Source organism: Acanthochromis polyacanthus, chromosome 3, assembly GCF_021347895.1.
Source record: "Acanthochromis polyacanthus isolate Apoly-LR-REF ecotype Palm Island chromosome 3, KAUST_Apoly_ChrSc, whole genome shotgun sequence".
NCBI classification, from domain to species: Eukaryota; Metazoa; Chordata; class Actinopteri; family Pomacentridae; genus Acanthochromis; species Acanthochromis polyacanthus.
Genome location: NC_067115.1, coordinates 31,572,215 through 31,595,590, shown reverse-complemented (window position 1 = coordinate 31,595,590; position 23,376 = coordinate 31,572,215). Strand labels below are relative to the sequence as shown.

At 39.2% G+C, this 23,376-nt stretch overlaps 1 protein-coding gene across 1 annotated transcript in view; it reads left to right on the top strand.

Moving 5' to 3' along the window:
• The window catches only part of lcor (ligand dependent nuclear receptor corepressor), a 143,511-nt gene that overhangs the window by 72,468 nt on the left and 47,667 nt on the right, over positions 1-23,376 (top strand). Inside the window, exons 3-4 of the mRNA XM_051946208.1 lie at positions 6,715-6,794; positions 17,744-17,876. Coding sequence (XP_051802168.1) covers positions 6,715-6,794; positions 17,744-17,876 — 213 coding nt within the window. The remainder of the gene's footprint in view (positions 1-6,714; positions 6,795-17,743; positions 17,877-23,376) is intronic.

The window sequence follows — 23,376 nt, the reverse complement described above, 5'->3', positions numbered from 1 at the left end:
TTAAAAAATAAACTACATGAAGCAATATCTAAAAATACATACAGCTGAAAAATATACAAAAGAGCAAATATGGACGAGAAGCTGTGCGGCTAGAGACCTGCTCTACACATGATTATTGCACATAATATGAATACCCTACACAACCATAAATATGGCAATTAAAAGCATAAATATTGCACATTCAAGGCGGAGGGAGAAGACATTTGACAGCTTGTGGATAAAAGCTGTTTCTGAGTCTGTTGGTTTTGACTCAAAGCGTCCTGTTACGTCTTCCTGAGGGGAGAAACGAGAGTGTCCTGGGTGTGAGGGGTCTCTGGTTTTAATGATACTGAATGCAAAGTACAGTACAAAGCCATGTACACACTGTTTTACTTTTCATGTTTTCACCCTGCGCATTCAGCAGGGGTGTCAAACATGCGGCCCACGGGCCAAAACCGGCCGTCCAGAGGGTCCAATCCAGCCAATGGGACAACTTAAAGTGTAAAAATTACAGAGAAGACATTAACTGCAAATTATAAATTTGTAAAACTGTAAATTTAAAATATTTTCTAGACCTTGACAAGTTTTTGTTATAAATTAAAATACTAGATTGCTCATTTATCATTTTTTGCTTCGCTTTATTCGTTGTTTTGTGTATCATTTTTGTCATTTTATGTTGTTTTTTGTCTCGCTGGTGGTGTGTTTTTTTGTTGTTTTGTTTCTCGCTTTTGTCATTTTTGTCTCATTTTTATCATTTATGTAGTCTTTTGCCTCAATTTTGTTGTTTGTGCATTTTTTGCTGCTTTGTAACTTTTTTGTCTCTTTTTTTTGTCATTTTGTTTCTCACTTTTGCCTCAATTTTTGAATACTTTGTCTCGTTTTTGTTGGGTTTTTTTTTGCCTTTTTTCCCCTAAACTTTGTTGTTATTATCATAAAGTAAAATACTATATCATGCAGTTCCAGATACCAGTCACTAAATGTTGTGTGTTTTTGTCAACAGTCTGTGATCTGTAGGCTGTAATGTGTACATGATGATCTGAGGCATAATGCTGTTGAAATTAAACTTATTTTTCTAAAGACATTTCAGGTTGTTCATGATGTTTTATAAAAGGCAGAAACAGTACACTGATGAATACATATTTAGGTGCATGTGTGCAAACTGACCGTCAAGCAGGACCACACACACAAATGGTGTCTCCGTCACATCCACACACACGCACGCACACACACACACACACACACACACACACACACACACACCCCTTGTCAGGTGTGAGGGTGGGGGGGTCAGGCTCCCAGTGGGTCGGCGGCTAATTGGCGTCTTCACGGGGACTTTGTGAGCGACACAACCACAGGGTTCAAGCACAGCTCACCTCTGGCTTTTTCATTACTGCAGGAAGCGCAGATAGAATGAGAAAGGGGAGTGCGGTAACAAAACCTGCCTCGCTGTCTCACAGGAAAATGAGACAAAACTGAACTGTGACTGGGAAAGTCACGCATGTGATCTGCTGCGGTTTAATACAGCATTTATGACCTTGGCATGCACACACACACTCACACACTCTCACACACACACACACACACACACACACACACACACACACACACACACACACACACACACACACACACACACACACACACACACACACACACACACACACACACACACACAAAGAAAAACAGGAGTCCAGTTACACTGACAGACCCTCGTTATAATAATTGCAAAGAGATGACAGTGTTCCTACAGGAATATGCTGGGTTTATTTCAGTTTTAGTTAAATGTAATATTATTGATATAATTCTCTCAAATGCTATTAGCCTGATGAATAGAGTTAGAACTTGTATAAAATACAAAGTGATGAATATTTTAGTAATGACAGATGTTTTGAAGGGATGGTGTCTGTGGAGGACGCGCAGATGAAAGATCATAAAGTAAAACATGTACTTTTGGTGTGAAGACAAATCACATGCTTTGTAGAAAAATGAAATATGGAGTACTCAAAAAGTAAGAGTGTAAACTTAAGGAACTTAGCAATACATAATGGTATGATATTCATGGATGTGTCACAAAATAGTAGGGACACAATGTGTAGGGGGGATAAAGCAGAGAGGAGCATGTCTGGGATGTTCTCTGTAAAACATGACATGGGTCATTCCAGAATTGGAGGACATTTGACTTCAAAATGTTTCTGAAAAATAAACCTTCACAAGCCTTCATATACATCAATAATAGGTAATAAACTATCAAAGGATTGATTGGCTCAGCTTGCACATCAGTGGTACCATTTTTATTCCATGTTTTATTTGTTGTTTGCTAACCCTAATCTAATCACAGTAACAGGGTTGCTAATCCATGCTAATGTTAGCTTTTTCTCAGCAGTAGAAGCCAGATATTTAGCTAGCTGTTACTGCTGACCAAGAGGACAAACTGACTGATGGAAAACAGTCAGAAAGAATGAGTCTGATCCTGAAAACAGGAGGTAGAGTGAGACATTCAATGAAGGCTGACAATGTTATAAAAATATTAAAAATAGAAGCGGACATAGCTTTGCTCTTCTCATTCTAAAAAAATTCCCACAATTACAAGAGACATGAGTGGAAAAAATAATACCAGCAAAAGGAGGATTAAATTTTATTTTAACTGTTTTATTTGAGATTCAGGTTGGTCATCAGGGGTTGGGACAAGAGAAAAATGTCATTTTAGGGGGAACTCCAGACTGTGATTTTAGTATTTTTAAAAAATACTTTCAATCATTCTTTTGTCTCATTTTTTTTCAGATTTGATCTCAGGACAAGTACATTTACACAACTGCATGTTTTAGTATTTTGTACGTGGATTATTTGAAATTTGATGGTTGGGATGTAAAATGTTCTCTAGTTCTGGAATGACTCACCTAATCACAACCTAATGTCCTCTGTAGAGTGTTTTCTAGCGGTGAAATATGATGTCAAGATCTGACCAATAGATTTAGATAAAGTATAATGGTGTCAGAACTATCCTACCAAAAATCTGCCCTATAGGTTTGAGAAATGACCAACTCTCACACCATAAAAGACGATGCACAGCTGAATATATCTGTTTTTTCTTATGGTGTTATCACTGCTAAGAACTACTCCTGGATTTTCTGCCCTTGAATTCTGACTTCTCCTGGTGATTTTTGAAGATCTTTAAAGAAGCTTTTTGGACTTTTGAAAAAGTCTTACACTCTTGTTCATGATTTGGGACTTGGTTTCCATGTCAAGTTCCACAAAAACCTTACAAATAGGCTTATCGTGTCTTTACTGCTGACCTTTAGTGGTTTAACGTCCCACCTTGCTGCAGTTATGTAGATGTTTACTCAGGGCGACTGCTGGGAGACTCAAAACCTGCAACCATGTTTCTTTAAGCCTTGTATTTGGTTATTCCTTAACTTCAAATTGCATATTTTGCTCAGTGCATGCTTCAAAGATTCCAGCAGTCATTGTTCCTATTTGTCACCGTGCCGTATGAAAATCAGTTAGCAGAGTTTTTAAACTTCCTCGAGCTGTGAAATCTGTCACGGTCATATGATGGAGCAGGGTCACGGTCATGTGATGGATTATGCCCTCAACGTGAAGCGTGAAGAAAGAGCATGGCTTTACCCCAAAGCAATAATGTAACTAAATCATAAAATCACAAGCAAAGATTGTGTTTTTCTATTCACTTTGTTGCCTACAAGCGGAATGTCTCTAATACACTGTAAAAAAAAAAAAAAAAAGAATAAAAAAGATGGTTTTGGATGTAATTTTGGTCCATTATTTAATCTGAAATAAAATCATGAAGTAAAAGTAGTCCTCAGTGGTCTAAGGTTTTCTACTGTGATGATAAAAGTGGCCACAATCAAAGCTGACGGCTAACCTGCTTGAATCTTGACCCCGAGGTAAAAGAGTGGGAGCAACAAGAGGAAGATGCCGGACCGGGTCATCTACATCCATCCATTTTCTAAAACGTTTTATCTTGTAAAGAGGGGGAGGAGATGCTAGAATGATACACATTTAGTCTAAATGCATTTTCAGCTGGTTTAACTTGTTAGAAAACATGATTTAGCTTGGCAGTAGTTTGCTAAATTATGCAGAAGACTTAAGTTTGTTGTCATTAAAGGCTCTCTGTGCATTTTGAGAACAACCTGGATATGCTAAAGTACCAGCAGGAGAAGGAGTAACAGAGACTCTCATACTCAGCTGAAATGAAACAAATGTGCATAGGCTAGTTGAATGACACAATACAAAACAAGAAAAGCACTCAGAGTGCAATACTCTGCCAAGGCTTATTCCTCCATATGGCACTTTCAAAAATGCAGCATTTGTTTGTTATTTACGCGATTTTCGCCATAAGTCAGAACTCGCATATGGACATAAGTACCGATGTCACTCACCTGCGCTAAGACAGTGGTAAAAAAAAAAAAAAAACATAATCTAGGACATAAAAACACTGTACAGTTAAAGTTTCCAGTTTCCAAAAAACCCACACAAACAAAAGAAACTGAATGCAGCAAAATCCAATGTGGCGTAAAACCGGCGAACGTAAACCAAGCCGTCTTCCTCATACAGCGGCGTGACGACATATTCGTCTGCTCGGCTCGCCAACTAGTTCCCACATAAAGTTTGTTTTAATGTCACAAAAGCCGTACGTTCTTAATACATTTATGGGCGATGGCGACATAGCCACGAAATGCTGTAGGTCGAGGACGTTGGAAACCAAGGACCTGTTGTACCCACAGACAAAATGATCTTGCATTTTTTAATTTATTAGTTATTGATAAGGAAGAATCACAGCAACATAGAATGTGGCCATTTCATACAGATGTACGCACAAACAAAATGAAGTTGACCTGAGCACAGGCGTGTGTTATGCATGTGTACATGATGTATGGATACTGAATCACATGACCTAAATATGTAGTGGGTGATGGGACTCAGAAACACCCCCACAATTTAATCAATTATTCCTTGTATCATTTCCGACTGATAAGTCCTGATAAGTTCGCAGCGGTGGATTTGTAGTGGGATCACAACCATGTGACCGTCAGCAGGCAGCTGAAATAGTGTTCACTTGTTGTCATAGTTACAGTAAGTGGTAAATCGACTTGCTCTTATATAGCGCTTTTCTACTCATCGGAGTACTCAAAGCGCTTTACAACAATTGCTCCCATTCACCCAGACACACACGAATGTGCAGGTTGCTAATCAACCTGCAACATCAGTCAGTATACATTCATACACCAGTGGAACAGTCACTGGTAGGCAATTCGGGGTTCAGAATCTTGCCCAAGGAAACTTCGGCATGCAGCGCATGACTAGGTGAGAGCGGGAATCGAACCGCCGACCCTTCGATCATTGGACGACCCGCTCTACCACCTGATCCACAGCCGCCCCCTCAGTGACGCCTTGTCGCTATCTTGCAATGATACAGAAATCTTTAACAAATCCGTGGATCCAGACTATAAGCAGCATCACTGCTAAAATCTAATCACTTGGTCCTTGTGTCATTTCTGACCTTCCCTGAAAGTTTCATCTAAATCCATTAGCCTGTTTTTGAGTAATGTTGCTAACAGACAGACAGACAGACAAATAGACAAACCAACACTAATCATCACATCACTCCACTGTGCTTCTTGGTGGAGTAAAGAAACACTTTGTTTTTAAAATCTTTGGCTTTTGGGGCATCGATTGAACCCTTTAGACCTCACTTTTGCTTTTCCAGTGCGGTATGGGAGCTCACTATTAATCTGTTTTATGAGCTCAAGAAAAGACAGTACATTCCAAGGGAGGAACTAACATGCACTAACATGCACACATGACTGGACTCACTGCTAGAACATAGAACAGAGAACATAGATATTCTGATAACACTTCATTCTCCACTGTGTCTCTACATAGCAGGTAGCTGTCTGCTGTAGTATTAATGCTATATTCATGCTCAAAATCTTACATTCTTTCAAATGCGAATTCAGAGTTAAATACCTTTAGAGCCAGGGCTTTTTGGAGTCATAAGAGCTGGGTCTTCATGACGGGCAGCCAAATAAACCACGGATACTCCACTGAATGTCTTCACTAAACATGTTTTAGAAAATGCTGCCTTGAAAGATGGTAATTAGTTCTGTGCAAGTAGGGCTTTAGGGCATGAATACTCCACAAACAGACCTATTTACATGCACCCTCGCACACAGAGGCATTTCCGCAGCGTTTCGGCAACGATAAACTCGATAGCGGATTGAGTTTATCTGTCAATCACAGGTGTGGTTGGTTTTTACACAGCATACTTGACATGTGAAGTCAGTCATCGTGGAAATTTAATCATTGGCTGTAATTAAAAGTGAATCATTTTAATGCTGTCGTTGTTGTGGGTTGAGGTCCCTCGGCTGTCAGTCTCTGCAGGCTTGGCTGGATGTTGAATGAAAACAGACGCTGCGCTGGGATTTCTCCACTGATTCATGCACTCCTCATTCACAGCTGGTTTGAAGATTCACCCTTTACCTGGATATTTATTCTACATTAATGCAAAACAAACACATAGTGCAAACTAAATGCTACATGTGAGCTAAAGTAGAAAACAACAGGAGAAAATCTGGACAAACGTTTGCTTCCCACTGAGCTTACCTGAAATGTCTATTGACTGGTACAATGAGCATCAGGTTGGGAGATACTGAGGCTAATGGGAGCAGGAATTTGTCATTATTTAACCTGATATATTTTTCTTCCTCTCTGATCCAGACTGCGAGCCAGAAGAAGTGTCTGACTGGTCCTTTGATGAAAACTGTCTCTTCTGCTGCTTAAGACGTGAGAAAGTCAAGGTAGGAGGCACTGTGATGTTTTATTTTATTTGTCAGTGTGGTTATTCTGTCAGAAGTCAGAACCTGTTGGGTGCCGTCACTTCTGGGTCCTGGATCACTGGAGCTCATTTATGTGGAGTTTGCTACGTCTCATGTTCAACTACGTTTTTGCTTCTCCAGATGTGTTTTGGAAGGTGCCAAAGAAAAAAACAAATGATTTTATATATAATTATTATTATTCCGCCGAGGAACACGACAGAGTTATGTGACGATCGCCGTCTGTTTGTCCTTCCGTCCGTCTGTCTGTCTGTTAGCAACATTACTCAAAAATGGTTTAACGGATTTGGACTAAATTTTCAGGGAAGGTCAGAAATGACACAAGGACCAAGTGATTAGATTTTGGCAGTAATGCGGCTTATAGTCTGGATCCACGGATTTGTTAAAGATTTCTGTGACATTGTGAGATAGCAGCACAGCGTCACTGTAACCATGACAACAAGTGAACACTACATCAGCTGCCTGCTGACGATCACATGATTGCAAAACTACTTCAAATCCACCTCCGCGGAGTTATGGGGACTTATCTGTTGGAAATGATACAAGGAACAGTTGATTAAACTGTGTGGTGTTTCTGAGTCCCATCATTTCCCGCCACCCACTACATATTTAGGTCACGTGATTCGGTATCTGTGTATAACGCACACATGCATAATTATAACACACCAGTGCTCAGCGCAAGGTCACATTCTATGTTTCTGTGCTTTCTGATCATCAATAATGAAAACACAAATGCTGCACTTTTAAAAACAAGAAAAGCACTCAGAGAGCACAATACTCCACCAAGGTTGCTCAGTCATTGTGTCATTATCATCATCATCAAATTTTGCCAAAACAATGTTATTGAGATCAAACTGGCAGGTGTTCAGCTCAGGTTAAAGTGGCAACTGGAAATAATCGTCTCCTCGAGTTTCTCCATTAATGAATGCCTGTCCAACGTTCACCTCGGTTTCTGTCACTTCGTCTTTGCCTTCTCTGACAAATGGGCGTCTTTTCTTTCTTTCAGTAGAGTCTCTGCTGTTGCTGTTTGTTCATGTTTAACTATAAACTGAGCCTTCAGTTTCCCAGGAGATTTCATACCAAGTGGCAAAGACAATTGCATAGTGAAAGCGAAGCTGACAGACGCCATCAAATCAACCGGTGGTGTCATTATTCTATCGCCATGATGTAGTGTATTCAAAATTGACTTCGTAAATGTTAGTTGAAGCGAAAACACTCGTCTATTTCCACTGAAAAGACTGGACAGTACTTAAAGCTGGCACTGTATGTGAACAGGCATTCAAACCAACTGCTTCTGGTGTGCTAAGCTAGGCTAAAGCCAAGCTGTCCATTTTATCATCTCACTCTCCTAAAGCAAATAAACACATTTCTCAGAATGTCAAACTTTAAACTAAATGAAAGTTTTGCAAAGACTGACCATGAGAAGATTTCACCTTCAAACCGCTCAGATGTAGAGTTTAAATATGAACCCTGCAGCGTTTGGAAGACATTTTTATCAAGGCTTACAATAAGAAAGACCTTGAATAAAATAAAAAGAACATGTACTATGCCTAAAGCCTAAAAACATATTCAGTGCTTTCACTCCAGTATGCCTTTTAGATTAAACGAGGACAAGATAAGAATGTTTCACCAGTTTTCTAAAACATAGCTAAAGAAAATGTGACTCAATGTGTTTCCATTAGATCTTTTAATGTGTCCTTACATTACTTTTGTGAATCAGCTCCTTTTCTTTGTCCACATGTTCAGTGTTTTTGTCTGCTGCTGTTTTTGAGCTGCCCGTTGAAAGCGTTGCATCGTAACGTGTCCTCCTCCCGCTGCACCGCGTTATTTGTGTTGTAAAACCATCATGGTCTCAACCCCAATTTAGCTTATGAAAGGAAGGCGACATAATGATTTGGAGGTGAGTCTTTGTGTGTGAGTGAGTGCATGTATGTGGCAGGAGGAGGAGGAGGAGGAGGATGATGGTGACATGAGTGTAAATTAGTGAGACTCCCACAGCAGCACAGCGGACGGTGCCTCCTCACAGCTAAAAGGTGTTCAGAGAAGAATAATATTGTGTTTTTCTGATTACTATTTCAAGATGCATGGCAAAGAAGAAACCAACACAAAGTACTGTAACCGTTTGATGCAAGTGGGTTAAAAATGAGAATCGGTGTCTTTTTCTGCCCTTTTTGTCATTTTGGGTAAGAATAATAATTTGTATTATTTGTTTGTATTATATTTTTGTCCACACAAGAATGATTTCATGTTTGAAATATGTTTATTTTTCACTTTACAACTGATTTTGAACATTTTGTTAACTGAAAACCGAAGAATATTACACAGAACCACCAAAAGAAGAATGTCAGCATCCATTTTGTTTGACTTTTTCCACTCTTTTCCTCCTGCTGTTGCTGCTCTCCGTCCCTCTTGTATGATATTGTCAGTGATAAAGAGCTTGGGGTGGTAGTACAAACATGACGGTTTCTTTAAAAAATTAAAAAGGTATCTTAAAAGTTTAAATAGAATGATTACAAAAACATGCTTTTTGAGGAATAGCTGGAAAATGAAGCGACAAAAACTTCTCATTACAAAGATATTGCAAGAAAACGACCTCACCGGGTCATTTTTGCCCCACTGATACATCTAAGGGTTAATAATATGTCGCCACAGTCTGCCAGAACCGCTTCAGTGCTCTCCAAGTGATCACACGGAACCGCTTTGTACTGATTTGCAGTGTGAACAAGTGGGTCTAAACCATGTCAGCAAAATATCCCCTAAAGCATTGCAGAGCCGACGGATCCAATCACTTTAGACGTCAAGGGTTCAAATTTCTGCAGGCCTTCTGTGAGTATACAGTACTCATGAACTTTTCAAGACCTCTGCGGACCAGTGCCTATAGTTTTTCTCACATATTGCACTAAATGCGCATACATCGTGATCCTCAAATAATCATCATTGTTTAATGATATCTTTGCCGTATGTAGACCTGATGCAGATTTCACTTTAGTCACTGTTCCTGCGTCATTCCAGCATTAGAGGACATTTTACGTCCCACCCATCAAATTTCAAATAATTCATGTACAAAATGCTAAAACATGCAGTTGGTGTGTAAATGTTCTTGTCCTGTGATCAAATCTAAAAAAAAAAAAAAAAAACTAGGAGAAAATGTTTGAAAATAATTTTAAAGATACCAAATAAGTCTGGAGTTCCCCTAAACTATCATTTTTCTCTTGTCCCACCCCCCTGATGACCAAATTGAATCTCAAATAAAGCTGTTAAAATAAAATTTAATCGATTTTTTGATATCATTTTTTTTCATTGATGCATCTTGTAATTGTGGGAGTATTTTTTAAAATCAACATAATATTTTAAATAATAATTATTAAGCATGGAACATGTGTCCCACAACAACCCTGTCAGCATAACCTTTTCAGCTGGTAGAAGAAGAAGAAAACAGTGAATCACATGAAGCACTGGAATTAACATCATCAAACAGTTTTCCTGAAGACTGGCTAGAGCAAAGCTATGTCCTCTCTACTATTTTTCACATTTTCATCACATTGTCAGCCTTCATTGAATGTCTCACTCTACCTCATATTATCAGGATCATATTCATTCTTTTGACTTTCTCCCATCAGTCAGTTTGTCCTCTTGGTCAGCAGTAGCAGCTAGCTAAATATCTAGCTTCTACTGCTGACAAAAAGCTAATATTAGCATGGATTAGCAACCCTGTTAAAGTGATTAGAGTAGGGTTAGCAAAAAACAAATAAAGCATGGAATAAAAATGGTACCACTGATGTGTAAGCTGTATTATACAAAGTAAAGGATTTGTTGGATGACAAAGCATTGCAAATGTTCTATAGTTCTCTGATTGTTCCATATCTGACCTACTGTGTTGAAGTTTGGGGAAATACCTGTAAGACAAACATCCAGTCAGTGTTCATTTTAGAGAAAAGTGCCATGAGAATAATCAGTTGGGGAAAAAAAAAACAAGATCCAACAAACCCATTAATCCTTCAGTTAAATTTGCTGAAATTTCATGACATAGTAGATTATAGCTGAGGTGTCAAACTCTTAGTTCAGGGGCCACCTTCAGCCCAGTTTGATCTCCAGTGGACCGGACCAGTAAAATCACAGCATAACAACCTATTAATAACCACAAGTCCAAATTTTTCATTAGTTTCAGTGCAAAAAGTACATTCTGAAAATGTTCACATTAAAGGAATGTCTTTTTACGAAACATCATGAACAACCTGAAATTTCTGTAGAAAAATAAATTCAGTTTCAACAACATTATGCTTCAGTTTATCATTTGCACATTCCAACTCACAGATCACAGTGTCTACAAAGACACAAAACATTTAGTCACAGAAATGAATGAAATAGAATTTTACTTTATATACTTTAAAATATCACAGAAAAGAGACACAAAGCGACAAAAAAATGGACCAAAAACACAAGCAAGACAAAAAGGAAACACAAAATGACAAAAACTAGAAACAAAACAAAAACATGACAAACAACACGAGGCAAAAAAAAAGACAAATACAAAACAATAAACATTGTAAAAAGTGAAAAAGAAAAAACTAAGACAAAAAGACAAAAAAACTAATAAAACAAGACAAAATATCACAAAAATGAGGCACAAATTGACAAAAGAACAATGAACAATCTAGTACTTCATGATCAAAACAAGTTGTCATGGGCTAGAAATTATTTTAAATTTATAGTTTTACAATTTGCAGTTGATGTCTTCCCTGTAATTTTTATACTTTACATATTCGGCCTGCGGGCCGGATTGGACCCTGTGGAGGGCCGGGTTTGGCCCGCGGGCCGCATGTTTAACACCCCAGCTTTATCTAGTTGTAGGTCACTGGGTGAGTAAAATGGTTTTGGGGATGTTTACCATTAGCAGCTATTTTAAGTTCAAGTTTGTGAAACGAGTATGAAAGCGGGTAGGGAAGGAAGTTAGGAGGTGGGTGTCCTTCCCTCAGTCATCGATTGTCGCTTGTTTTTTAACTTGACCCCGGTTGGACCTCTGAGGTCAGCCATCTGTCTCCTGAAAACATCCTCACTTTACCGCCACCCTCCTCCATCAACCCCATCTGCTTCCCTCTGTCTGTCTCCCCTCATGCTACAAAGTCATGCTAACAGTGGTTGTTGTCAGAGCTTGTTAGTGCATGTAACACCGCAATCGCAGCTCAACACTTGAACAGAAAAACAACAACAAAAAAATCTAAATTAAGAACAGCACAAAACCAGTTAAACTTCGTGTTATGCTGCGGGTCAAATTGAATCATTTTGAAATAAAAAAAATCTTTAAAAAAAAGAAGAAGTTGTTAAAAGTGTTCTGCTCAGCTTAACAAATGTAATCAACATAGGAAATGCAAATGGTTCATTTCACATATTTGCACCCTAAACAGAAGATGTGTTAATTCATCATCTCCATAAAAAGAAAAACATCCAAAATGTAAAATAAAATTTCGAAAAAACCAGTGTCATTTAAAACTATTGTGTTTTATATGTATGTCTTTCCAGTGCACACTAAAAAAAAATTAACATGCTTTTTTCAATGAAAAATGAAGGAATTATCCTCATTGAACCATGATCTGTGAGAGATAAAGTACATCAGTGCACTAAATATTGATAGAAATGGTTAATAATGGAGTTAACAATGAGATATAGACAATGGTTATTGGGATTTTTTGTTTTCTCACACTTTTGGACAATTAAACATGACCCAGGAGCATTTTTGGGTTCATCAAATCTTAGTAGGGATTACAGGAGATTTTTAATTTCAGCAGCGTTTTCTGAGTGGTCAGTTATTTTGTTGAAAGTGAAAAAATTCCATTCGAATTTGCAGAAACCTTAATTAGAGCCCTTTTCTCTCTTGAATAGAGTTTTCACTTGTTGTTAATCTATTCAGGTTTGAATGCTGTCTCCGATCACTATTGTTTGTAAAATGCCAGAGGAGCTTCAGTGGGTGGAGACCATTAATTCATTGATCTGAAAATGTGCAAACCACCAGCAGAAAGAGAGCATTGAGGGGTTAAGATATAAAGAGGGAGAGATGGCTTAAAAATGCACTCTCATCTGTGTTGCTTTGTCCCACCCAGACTCATAAACACACACTCGGATGCTCTACTGTTGTAAAGACATCGGCAATAAACTTGTTACAGCTGACATATATGCATGTTAATGTCTCATTGTACTCCAAAATGAAAGCTTAGAACAAGTAAACAAATTAAGTTAAAACAAATCACTTTAGAAACCAAATTGTGTTGTAAACTTTTGACTCATCAAAGTAGCCATCTCTGGCAGATATAACAGCTGAACACACTTGTGTCATTCTTTCCACAATGGAAATCCAATATTCTTCAGCAAGTTCTTTCGAACTCTGTTGCAGAAGTTCCATAAATGTGTGGTTCTTGTATGTTGCTTTGCTTTCACTCTTCTGTCCAGTTCATCCCAGACGTGAACTAACCGTGACGTCACCCGTTGGTTTCAACGCCGAGAAAATGAAGCCCGGATTTTGCTACTTCCTGGTCGCCATTTTGGATTTTTTGGAGCCAGTGACATAAAAAGCATCATCAAAAAGGCTGGACCGGAGAGCAACTCGGGCAGGACCAGTCAATGAGACTGTCAATCAAGTATAGCCACGCCCCCTGGCTCCGCCAACTTTAATGATTTATTTAAAATTCAGTATTGATTTATTTTAAGATCGGCCACCTGATCTCTCATTTTGACCATGAAAACTAACGGGGGAAAAAATCCTGAGCTGTAGAACATCAGTCTATCAAATTTTATTTTTTCCAAAAATGAACTGGGGTCTATGGAGCAAAAGCTTTTGGAGCCAACCCTAGCGGACTGCGTGATATTGCAAGTTTTTGACACTTCCGGGTGGGCTTCAATTTTGGAGCCAGATGCTACGTCCATCTTTATATACAGCCTATGTTTCATCCCAATCCAGCTCCATGGGCTTTAAGTCTGGAGACTGTGCTGCCACTCCATGTTTGCAAGCTCATCATCTTGTTCTTTTTTCCTAAAGTAGTTCTGGCATAGCTTGGACTTACATTTTGGGTCATTATCTTGCTGTAGGGTGAACCTCTGACCAACTAGGAACATACCAGAGGATATGGTGCTGCAGAATGCTGTGGTAGCCATTTTTGTTTAGGGTTCCTCTCACGCTGTACAAGTCACCAGCCCTGGATCCAACAAAACAGCCCCAGACCATCATGCTTCCTCCTCCATGTTGACAGTTGATGTCACACACTGAGGAACCATCCTTCTACTATTTGACGGCGTCCAAAAATCCTGCTGATGAACCAGAGATTTCAACTTTTTGACCCATCGGTAGATATTACCTTCTTTCATTCTTCAGTAGTCCATTGGTGGTGTTCATGTCCCAGGCAAGCCTTTTTATTATTCTGACATCTTAGCAATGGCTTTCTTGCTGCAACTCCAAGTCTTCTCCTCACAACTGAAACTCAGACTTCTTACTATGACCACTATTAAGCTGTGATTGAAGCTGTTGTCCTGTGAGCTTCAATCACCAAGCTGTTGACTCTCAGAAACTTGTCTTTTCATTCTGTTGGGGCTTTGGTCTTCCAGATCTCTTCCTGTCAGAGTTTCTTCAGTTTCTGAGCCTTTGATGATGAAGAAAACTGTACTCACTGACACCTTCACTTTCTTCACAATTTCTCTGCAGGAAAGACCTCCATTTTGAAGTGTTATGATGGTCTGTCTCTCTTCTACTGTTAATTGCCTTTTCCTCTTCATTTTTATAGCAACACACTACTTTCTGCAGTATAATAGTGTTTAAATAATACTCTGGAGGGTATGATGCCACAGTGTGTGCCAACACTACTTTTATGCAGACGGAGGGGGTTGTAAGTAATCAAGGAAAGCTGGAACATCTGTAGGATTTGGTAGCACCAACTTTCAAGGCTTGATCAACCTCCATTGCTGCAGAACAGCTTTAATTTGTTCTTCCATTTCTTGTTCCCTGAAAAAGACCTTTTTGTATAATTCAAAAGTGTACATTATTTTTCAGTTTTTGGGGAACCCTACCTTTTTTTTTAAACCTCTAGCAGTTCACCTTTGTACCATTTTAATCCATTCATTGGAGTTGAACTACTTGAATTTCAGTAAAAAACTGGAAAAACTGGGGGGGGGGGTTCTACAACCTTTCACCGGTAGTGTAGCTCTGGTTCGTTGTGCCTTCGGATCATCTTTTAGGTGGTCCTTCCCATTCTCATGAGCATTGTATCTCAGACACGCCTTGAGGGATTTTTAAAAAATTGTCATGAATGTTCAGTTGGACTTGAGGATGAAGTGATTAGATTTTGGCGGTCAAATGTCAAGGCCACTTTGACTTCATGTCCAGCACTCGATTTAGACGGTCACCAGGTTGCCGCAAGCGCCGGGAATCATGGGAGGTTGATGATATCATACAAGTGGCTGTCTCCATGAAGAAAACATGATAGGCGGTTCAGCTCGATGTAGATGGTCGCCTGGTCACCATTTGCGACGTTTTTAGTCGCAAATGGCGACTTGGGCGACCGTCTACATCGAGCGCTCGATCGAGCTGAACCGCCTATCATGTTTTCTTCATGGAGACAGCCACTTTGTATGATGTCATCAACCTCCCATGATTCCCAGTGCTCGCGGCGACCATCTAAATCGAGCGCTGAAGTCTGTCCTACTCTTATGAAGGTGATCGATCAGGAACGCCTTGAGGAGAATTTATTACACCAAGCGCACACGTTCGCTCGGTCTCGAGGACGAACTGATTACATTTTGGTGGTCAGAGGTCTTTTGGCCATAAGTCAAGAATTCATACATTAATACAGAGAAAATTCACCAAATGTCTGATAGGATAAAATTATGAAGTAATGACATTTTATATCCAGAAGGTCAAAGGTCAACTTCTCATTATTCAACACCAGAAGGGCAAATGTGACCATATTTCACATTTGGTTGGAGTGAAACACTGTCCGTTTGATTGTATAGATCCTCTGTGCTGCTTTGTTGAAGATGTATATGAAGCATCTCGTTTTAGAATTGGTAGCTTCTTTGCAGCAACATCCATACTTGAAGCTTTGTCTGCCATCAGTGCTACAACTTAGTGTTCCACCAGAATCAGCTTTATTGGTAAGGCATACGTGGATTTAGGACGTTTTACATTCATTCTGTGTCTTCACTACGTGTGAATCCAGACATGAATGTAAACTGCAACTTAACTTGCTGGTAGAGGATTCGAATGTGAGGCATCAAATCTGGTGTCACGTCTTGTTAGTATGCCAGTTGTTACTCCTCAATATCTGGAGGAAGCCATTTCATTGGAAAGGCCCACCTACAATAACAGTATCTCAGTGTCAACATCCAGTTTGACTCAACCCAACTCAAACCCACAAAGGCTGCCAGAACAGAAACTCGGGGTGTCATGATCAACGACCAGCTAAACTTCAAGCTCATGTGGCCTCTGTGCTCTTGTCGATTCTGCCGTAAAACTTCAGGAAGATCAGATCCTTTCTGTCTGAACATGCAGCACAGCTCCTGGTCCAGGCTCTCTTAATATCATGTATCGACTACTGCAGCTCCTTACTGGCAGGCCTCCCCACATGCATGGTCAAACTCTGCAGATGATCCAGAATGCTGGTTCAGATCGCTTCACTGGCTTCTAGTTGTAGCCCGCATAAAATTTAAACTAACATGGAAAAAAACTTCTCCTACCTGAGCTCTCTCATCAGGTTCTACACTCCCTCCTGCTCACTACGCTTGGCCAACAAAAGGTGCCTGATACAACCACCATAACAGTGCCGGTCGATAGCGAGATTCTTCTCTTCTGTGGTTCCCCAGTGGTGGAGCGAGTTACCAAACTCTGTTGGATCTGCAGAGTCTCTCTCATTCTGTAAGAGAAGACCAAACCCAGCTCTTCACTGAAACCTTGGACTTGACAGACTATAAAAAGAATCAATAAATAGAAAAAAATCCTATTACAGTACATGTGCACTGCCTGTAGACACCACGGTCCTTTATCACACCTGAACTTGTTTTATGGCTCTTACCCAGGTTGTTTCTCCTGACTAGATCTTTGCTTGTGTTGCATTCACTCTCAGATGTATAGCGCCTTGGATAGAAGCGTCTGCTAAATAAAATTGTAGAATTGCAGTGTTTCATTGCCATTTTACTGGTTTTTGGCCGGTTTGTTATACTTTAACATGAATTTTTGTGATTCTCCACACAGTTGACTATTAACCACAGCCATGGTTTTATACCTTCCCATTCCTGAAATGGGACGTCACAGCAGTTTGTTAGATTAGAGATCACACAAAGCTAAGTGACACTAATGTTGAGGACTGTCAATGTGTGAAAACGAAGGTACTGACACTAAAACACATACTTCCTCAGTACGTTACTAGTACAGCAGAACAATCAAAGAAATCACACCCAACACCCCCAAATAACAAATACAATTAAACTAATTCTTAAAATGTTTGTTTATGTTCACCAATCGGCACAGGACACACTAAATTAGGATTTTTTTGGCTTTGTTTAACTTCTAAACAATAAAATTTTAAGTTGCAGCCCTACAGTTAACTGATTTTGATTCAAACCAGTGGAATTTCGCCCTGATTCTTGCCAAGATACATAGAGGAGAGTGTAATGCTGCCACAACATGTGCCAAAAAAATTATTTTGTGTATTTATATGCTTGGCAGAGTCTATCATTTTCAAGCCAATGAATAAAGAGGTCGGCACAGCACATCTGTTGACTCACAGAACAGCAGGAGAACCACAGACCTCTACAGCTGGGCAATCATAGTGAAAAAGAACTAGTGGTGCTGTTTGCTATGTGATAATTGTGGAAGAGTGACATTCTTTGACGTACCAGACCTCCACTCAGTCATACTGTGTTTATGTGTGCAGGACTACAGTGTAGAGAACGGTGGAGGCAGCCACGTGCTGTCGGAGTGTGAAGACTTCAAGCAGGAGCAGTCTCGGATCAGCCGGCTGGAGAGACAGGCCCAAGACTTCCTCAATGCTGTTTTCCACAGAAAAGGTAATTCAGTTCGAGTTATTCAGTTCAGTTTAGGTGATATATAGAGAGAAACCCAACAAATCCAGAAGATCTTTGACAGTGGGAAGAGCTTAGCACATTCAAGAGATCTAGTTCAAAATCAGAAATGTTTGGTAATGGAAATAAAATACAAATATAATTAATACACATAGTATACATAACAAGTATATATAAAATGTGTATATAATATACATTCATGGCATTTGATTGTTTTCCGTTCCAAATGGTAAATGGAGTTGAGACCACACCACATGCACATTTTATTTGGGAATGTTGTGAACACACACTGCTGTTCAAAGGTTTGGGGTCACTCAGATAATTTCCTGTTTTGCATGAAAACTCACACTTTTATTCATGTGCTAACATAACTGCACAAGGGTTTTCTAATCATCAGTTAGCCTTTCAACACCATTAGCTAACACAATGTAGCATTAGAACACAGTGATGGTTGCTGGAAATGTTCCTCTGTACCCCTATGGAGATATTACATTAAAAATCAGTTGTTTCCAGCTACAATAGTCCTTTACCACATTCACAATGTCTAGACTGGATTTTAATGTTGTCTTCATTGAAAAAAAAGGCTTTTCTTTCAAACATAAGGACATGTCTAAATGACCTCAAACCTTTAAATGGTAGTGTGTGTTGAAGTCTTTTTTATTCCTTTTTTAACAATTTAGACCTATCTTTCTTTTAGCCCACTTTAGGAACTGAAATAAATGTTTTACCTTCACTCCCTTTTTGAAAACCATTCATCACGCACAACTCCATGACTGCAGTGAAATTAATTAGACAGGACGGATTAGGGAGTGGTGTGTGAAGTTGTGTGTCATCTGCATAATAAGATAACTTTTACAGTTGGGATAGGAAAAAGGGGCCAGGGATTGAACCCTGAGAGACACAACATGTAACTTTGGCAGAGTTTCACAACTGGAACAAAGACATTTCTGCCTTGCAGGTAGACCCTAAACTGGTTGAGATCTGGGCCATAGAGGCCGACCCACTTTTCCGACCCGTACTAACAGTGACATGATTCCTATGAGAGGCCATGTAGGAAACTCTGTAGAAGGTTATTTTACATGATAGCTAAAACTAGTACTACTAATTTTTGGAGATTGGAGTCTTTAAAAATCCAGAAAGCCCTAACCAAAAGTACCACAATAGCAGCCATGGAAAAAACAAAACAAAAACAAAACATGAAAGCAGCAGCATTAATTAGTTGCGCACTGGTCACTGTGTCTTGTTTGGCTTTATCCTTTCCATGTATTGTGACACTTCATATCTTTTTGGAGCGGAGGAGTTTTGCAAGTGCTTCTCACTGCTTATCATCTATATGAGGGTTTTTGTTGTTGGCCTCATCCACATTTGTGCTCTGACTCAAGCGACATTTAACTCACGGTGAAGCACTTATGCCACAGTAAATTATGTGCATCCCTCTGTGGAGAACTGGTCATAACCGTTGACTTTGCTAAAATATTAGAGTCAGTTTAATGACCTTGAGCCTGAGGCAGATGCACTGGAATGTAAGCTGTCCATGTGTAGGCGCCTGCCTCACTGTGATGAATTTACAAGTTTCAGTTATCCTCCGAAAAAATGGATATTTTCTAAAAAGAGTCGTGGCACAAACTGAATTGCAGAGAGAACACAGCTTAATGAGGAGCAAATGCAATTAGCGGATCTCAAATGTTTAACATGTAGAAGTCTAAATATTGTTTATTCTCTGTCAGACAGCAACAATTGGATTCACAGATCAAAAAGTAAATGTGCTTCTTGCAGGCTTTTATTTTTCTCAAGTCTTTGTCGAAAGTGATGCCAAAAGAAATAACTACGACACTTTGAGATATAAATGAATGTATGTTATAATTACGGTCTTACAAATGAGCTTGCACAATGCCAATTAAGTCTGTCACTGCCAGGTAAATCTCGAGATGCCAGAGTTTTAAATCTATTGTATGTTTCAGCATTCTCACACTGGTACACAGGTAGTGCAGCATTTTACATTAACCAGTAATGAAGTGGGAACAGCAGGACAAACTGAGTGGCACGATCATCTTAGAATCTTTTGGGGAAGAATCTGACTCACAGTTCTCCCCAAAGATTTAGTTTAGCTCAAGAATATGGATATAATGCCTCAGATGTGACCATGAACGTACATTGTAAGACATGCTGCCTTTTCTTTTCTTTTTTCTGTGCACGTGGAACTGTACTGGGTCAGTATCACTGACTCTACCTTTAACTTTCATACTGACCCTTGTATTTGCATGATCTCTCTTATTTATATGTCTATGTATTTTATAGGTTTTAGTAGTATGTGCTCTGTCCTATGTGGTGCAGCGCAGCTTGCTTTTTTCAAGACAGATTTCTCCCACAGAGACAATAAACTGAACTTGAACCCTCAACTTAGGTACATTACACCTATGGTTCAAAGCTAACCAGGCAAGTTTGTGTTTTCCCATGAAAACTCACACTTATTATTCATGTATGTATTGTCCATGTGCATGTCCACAAGGGGAATAACATGCAAGGCCTTAGTGGCGAGTAATACCTGGTAAACAAGAATGCCAAAGGCTATCTCACATAGCTACTATTGGATGAGTGTAACAGCAGCGGGAACGTGGTGGCTTCAGTCTTATATTATCGCATGCTGTTCAAAAATTTGGGTCACCCAGACAATTTCATATTTTCATATGAAACTCACATTTTATTCATCTGCTAGCATAACTGCACAACAGTTTATCTAATCAATCAATGAGCCATTAGCTAACACAATGTAGCATTAGAACACAGAGGAGTGATGGTTGCTGGAAATGTTCCTCTGTACCCCTATGGGCATATTCCATTAAAGATCAGCCATTGTCAAGCTAGATACATCATTTACCACGTTAACAAATGTCTAGACTGTATTTATGTTTAATTCATTAAAAAAAAATAAGATTTTCCTTTAAAAAAGGGACATTTCTAGTGCCCCAAACGTTTGAATGGTAGTGTGTTTTGCACAACATAGTGGACAAACACCATAGTCCTGCATATGCAAAATACCATACTGCAGTGCAATAATAATGAGTCAAACAGTCCATTGACAAAAAAATATAGAACAATTTCTGTTTGTAATTGTAAATGCCAATCAAAAAATTATGATACTTTGTGTTTCCAGCTTCTTAAGTCTGTACTAATACTATATTCAATTAAAAATCTTGACATTTTTGGTGTTATCTGGACAAAATCAGCAAATTTGAAGACATGGCCTGGGGTTTCTGGTAAACCCTTTGTCACATTTTAGGTATTTTAAGATTTAAACAATTACCGCCTAAACAAACTGAATTGATAGGCTACCCCTATGTAGATATTCCATTAAAAATCAGCTGTTTCCAGCTAGAAATAGTCATTTACCACATTAACAATGTCTAGACTGATTTTGATTCATTTAATGTTATCTCACTGAAAAAAATGCTTTTGTTCAAAAATAAGGACATTTTCTAAGTGACCCCAAACTATTTGACCGCGGTAATTTACATCAAATCAGTTAATCTACTCAGTGTCCCTAGTATTTGCTGAGTTGCCATAGTCCCCTTTAAACTGAGAATGGCATCATCATCTGTCTCGATGCAGCCAAATATTTTGTGCCAGAGTTGAACTGAGCCTGGTGAGAGTAACTGTTGTGTTTTTTTCCATGGAGGAAGGAAGCAGATGTTTGTCCAATCAATGCCGGCCTAATCAATCTGGCTTCTCTCACACAGGCAGTGCTGCCTGCAGAGCTGCTATATATAGACAGATAAACAGTCCCACAGGCAGAGGCATGACGACACACACACTTACACAAACATGCACTCACACCAGCCGTTCATACAGTAACAGACTTGTCATCAGGCGGTCAAGCACACAAACACTGGAGTGTATGTTCACCAGCAGGCAGGAGTCATCAAATAACGTTAGCAGTCTATTATTACAGATTTCCACTGAACAGGAAGTAAGTCAACTTCTTTGATTTGAGAAACATTTCTTTTAAGAGACCTGGATGTGGATAATCCCCTTTGTGTGTTTTTTACACTGCATTTCAGATATATTAAAACTCAAATCAAGCACTCGTAGTTCCAAAAATTCAGTAACAGCCCTTGTTTAATATACAAGTACCATCTATTTACTAAAAAATAAAGGAAACGTTTCAGCAGCCATACACTGGCAGCAGCTATTGCCTTGTTGAACCTGAAACAATTAGTTAATTATTTCAGTGAATTTTTATCAATAACGGAAATGATACGTGAAGAAGAATATATATATATATATATATATACACACACACAACAACACACACACACACACACACACACACACACCACACACACACACACACACACATTTAGTCTTACTATTTTAGTTTCTGACATCCCTCTCATGTACCCAGGACATTTTTTGACGGTATTTCTGACAGTCTATATGCTAAATGACTATAGATTGCACAAGATTAATCAGCAATGAAAGTAGTCATTGGTTTTTAAGCGACCCTCAGCAGCTCTGTATTAATCTGTAATTTCAGCAACAGTGAACCTCTTTTCCCTGCTCGAAAGTCACAAAAATGTCCCTCAGAAATTTGGCAGTTAATTTCTTTTTACTTGCTTTAGGACGCCAATAAATAATTTTTGAAACTGCCTGCAACACAGCCTGCAATTTGTGTACGCACAGCAACTATGCTGCAAGCACAGTAGTGCATGGCAGTAGTGTTGATCCCAGCCTACTGCACATAGATGGAACAGAGTCCTCCAGCAGACTCAAACCAAACTAGAAAGTATAATAGCAACACCTCAGCGTCCATGGTGTCTGTCTGCAAGGGAGTATAATCCAGGCTTTATCAATACTTGACCCTAATGATGGAGCATTTCTGTTCTGATGGGAGTGGTCTATTCCAGGATGACATCATCCAAAGGACAGAAGGGTCCCTGATGAGGATGGAAAATGAGGTAGATCTCAGGCTGTGTCCTAAATAGTCACTAGAACCTAAACTGGACACCTACAGGAGATTTTGGGCCGAGCTGTTAGACAGCATCTGTATATGAATCTATATACTTAAATTTTCAGCTTTATTATTTGTTCCTTGGAGGGCGATTTGTTATGCAGCAGTTACACAAGCGTTTTACAATAGACTACATATAAGAACAGTTTCAAAAATGTGTTTAAAAAATGTAAACAAAACAAAACTGTAAAAATATTGAAATATCACACAAAACCTAAGATAGACAGGGGCATTAGCAGCAATCTTGGTCATTCAGTCAGGTCTAGTTCAGTGCAACAGATCGCTTAGTCAGCAGCAGTAAGATAGAATAAAGTACAGCAGCAAAAGCACAGTATGCCACCTCCTCCTCTTCTCTGAGCTTATTGCTCAGATGGAGGTAGGCACAAAGGAGAACTTGTACCTGTTTTTGTGGCCTGGGGTACGGCCAAACGAAGGCCGGAGGGGAGAAAATTGTACTCCTGATGAAGACGATGAGTA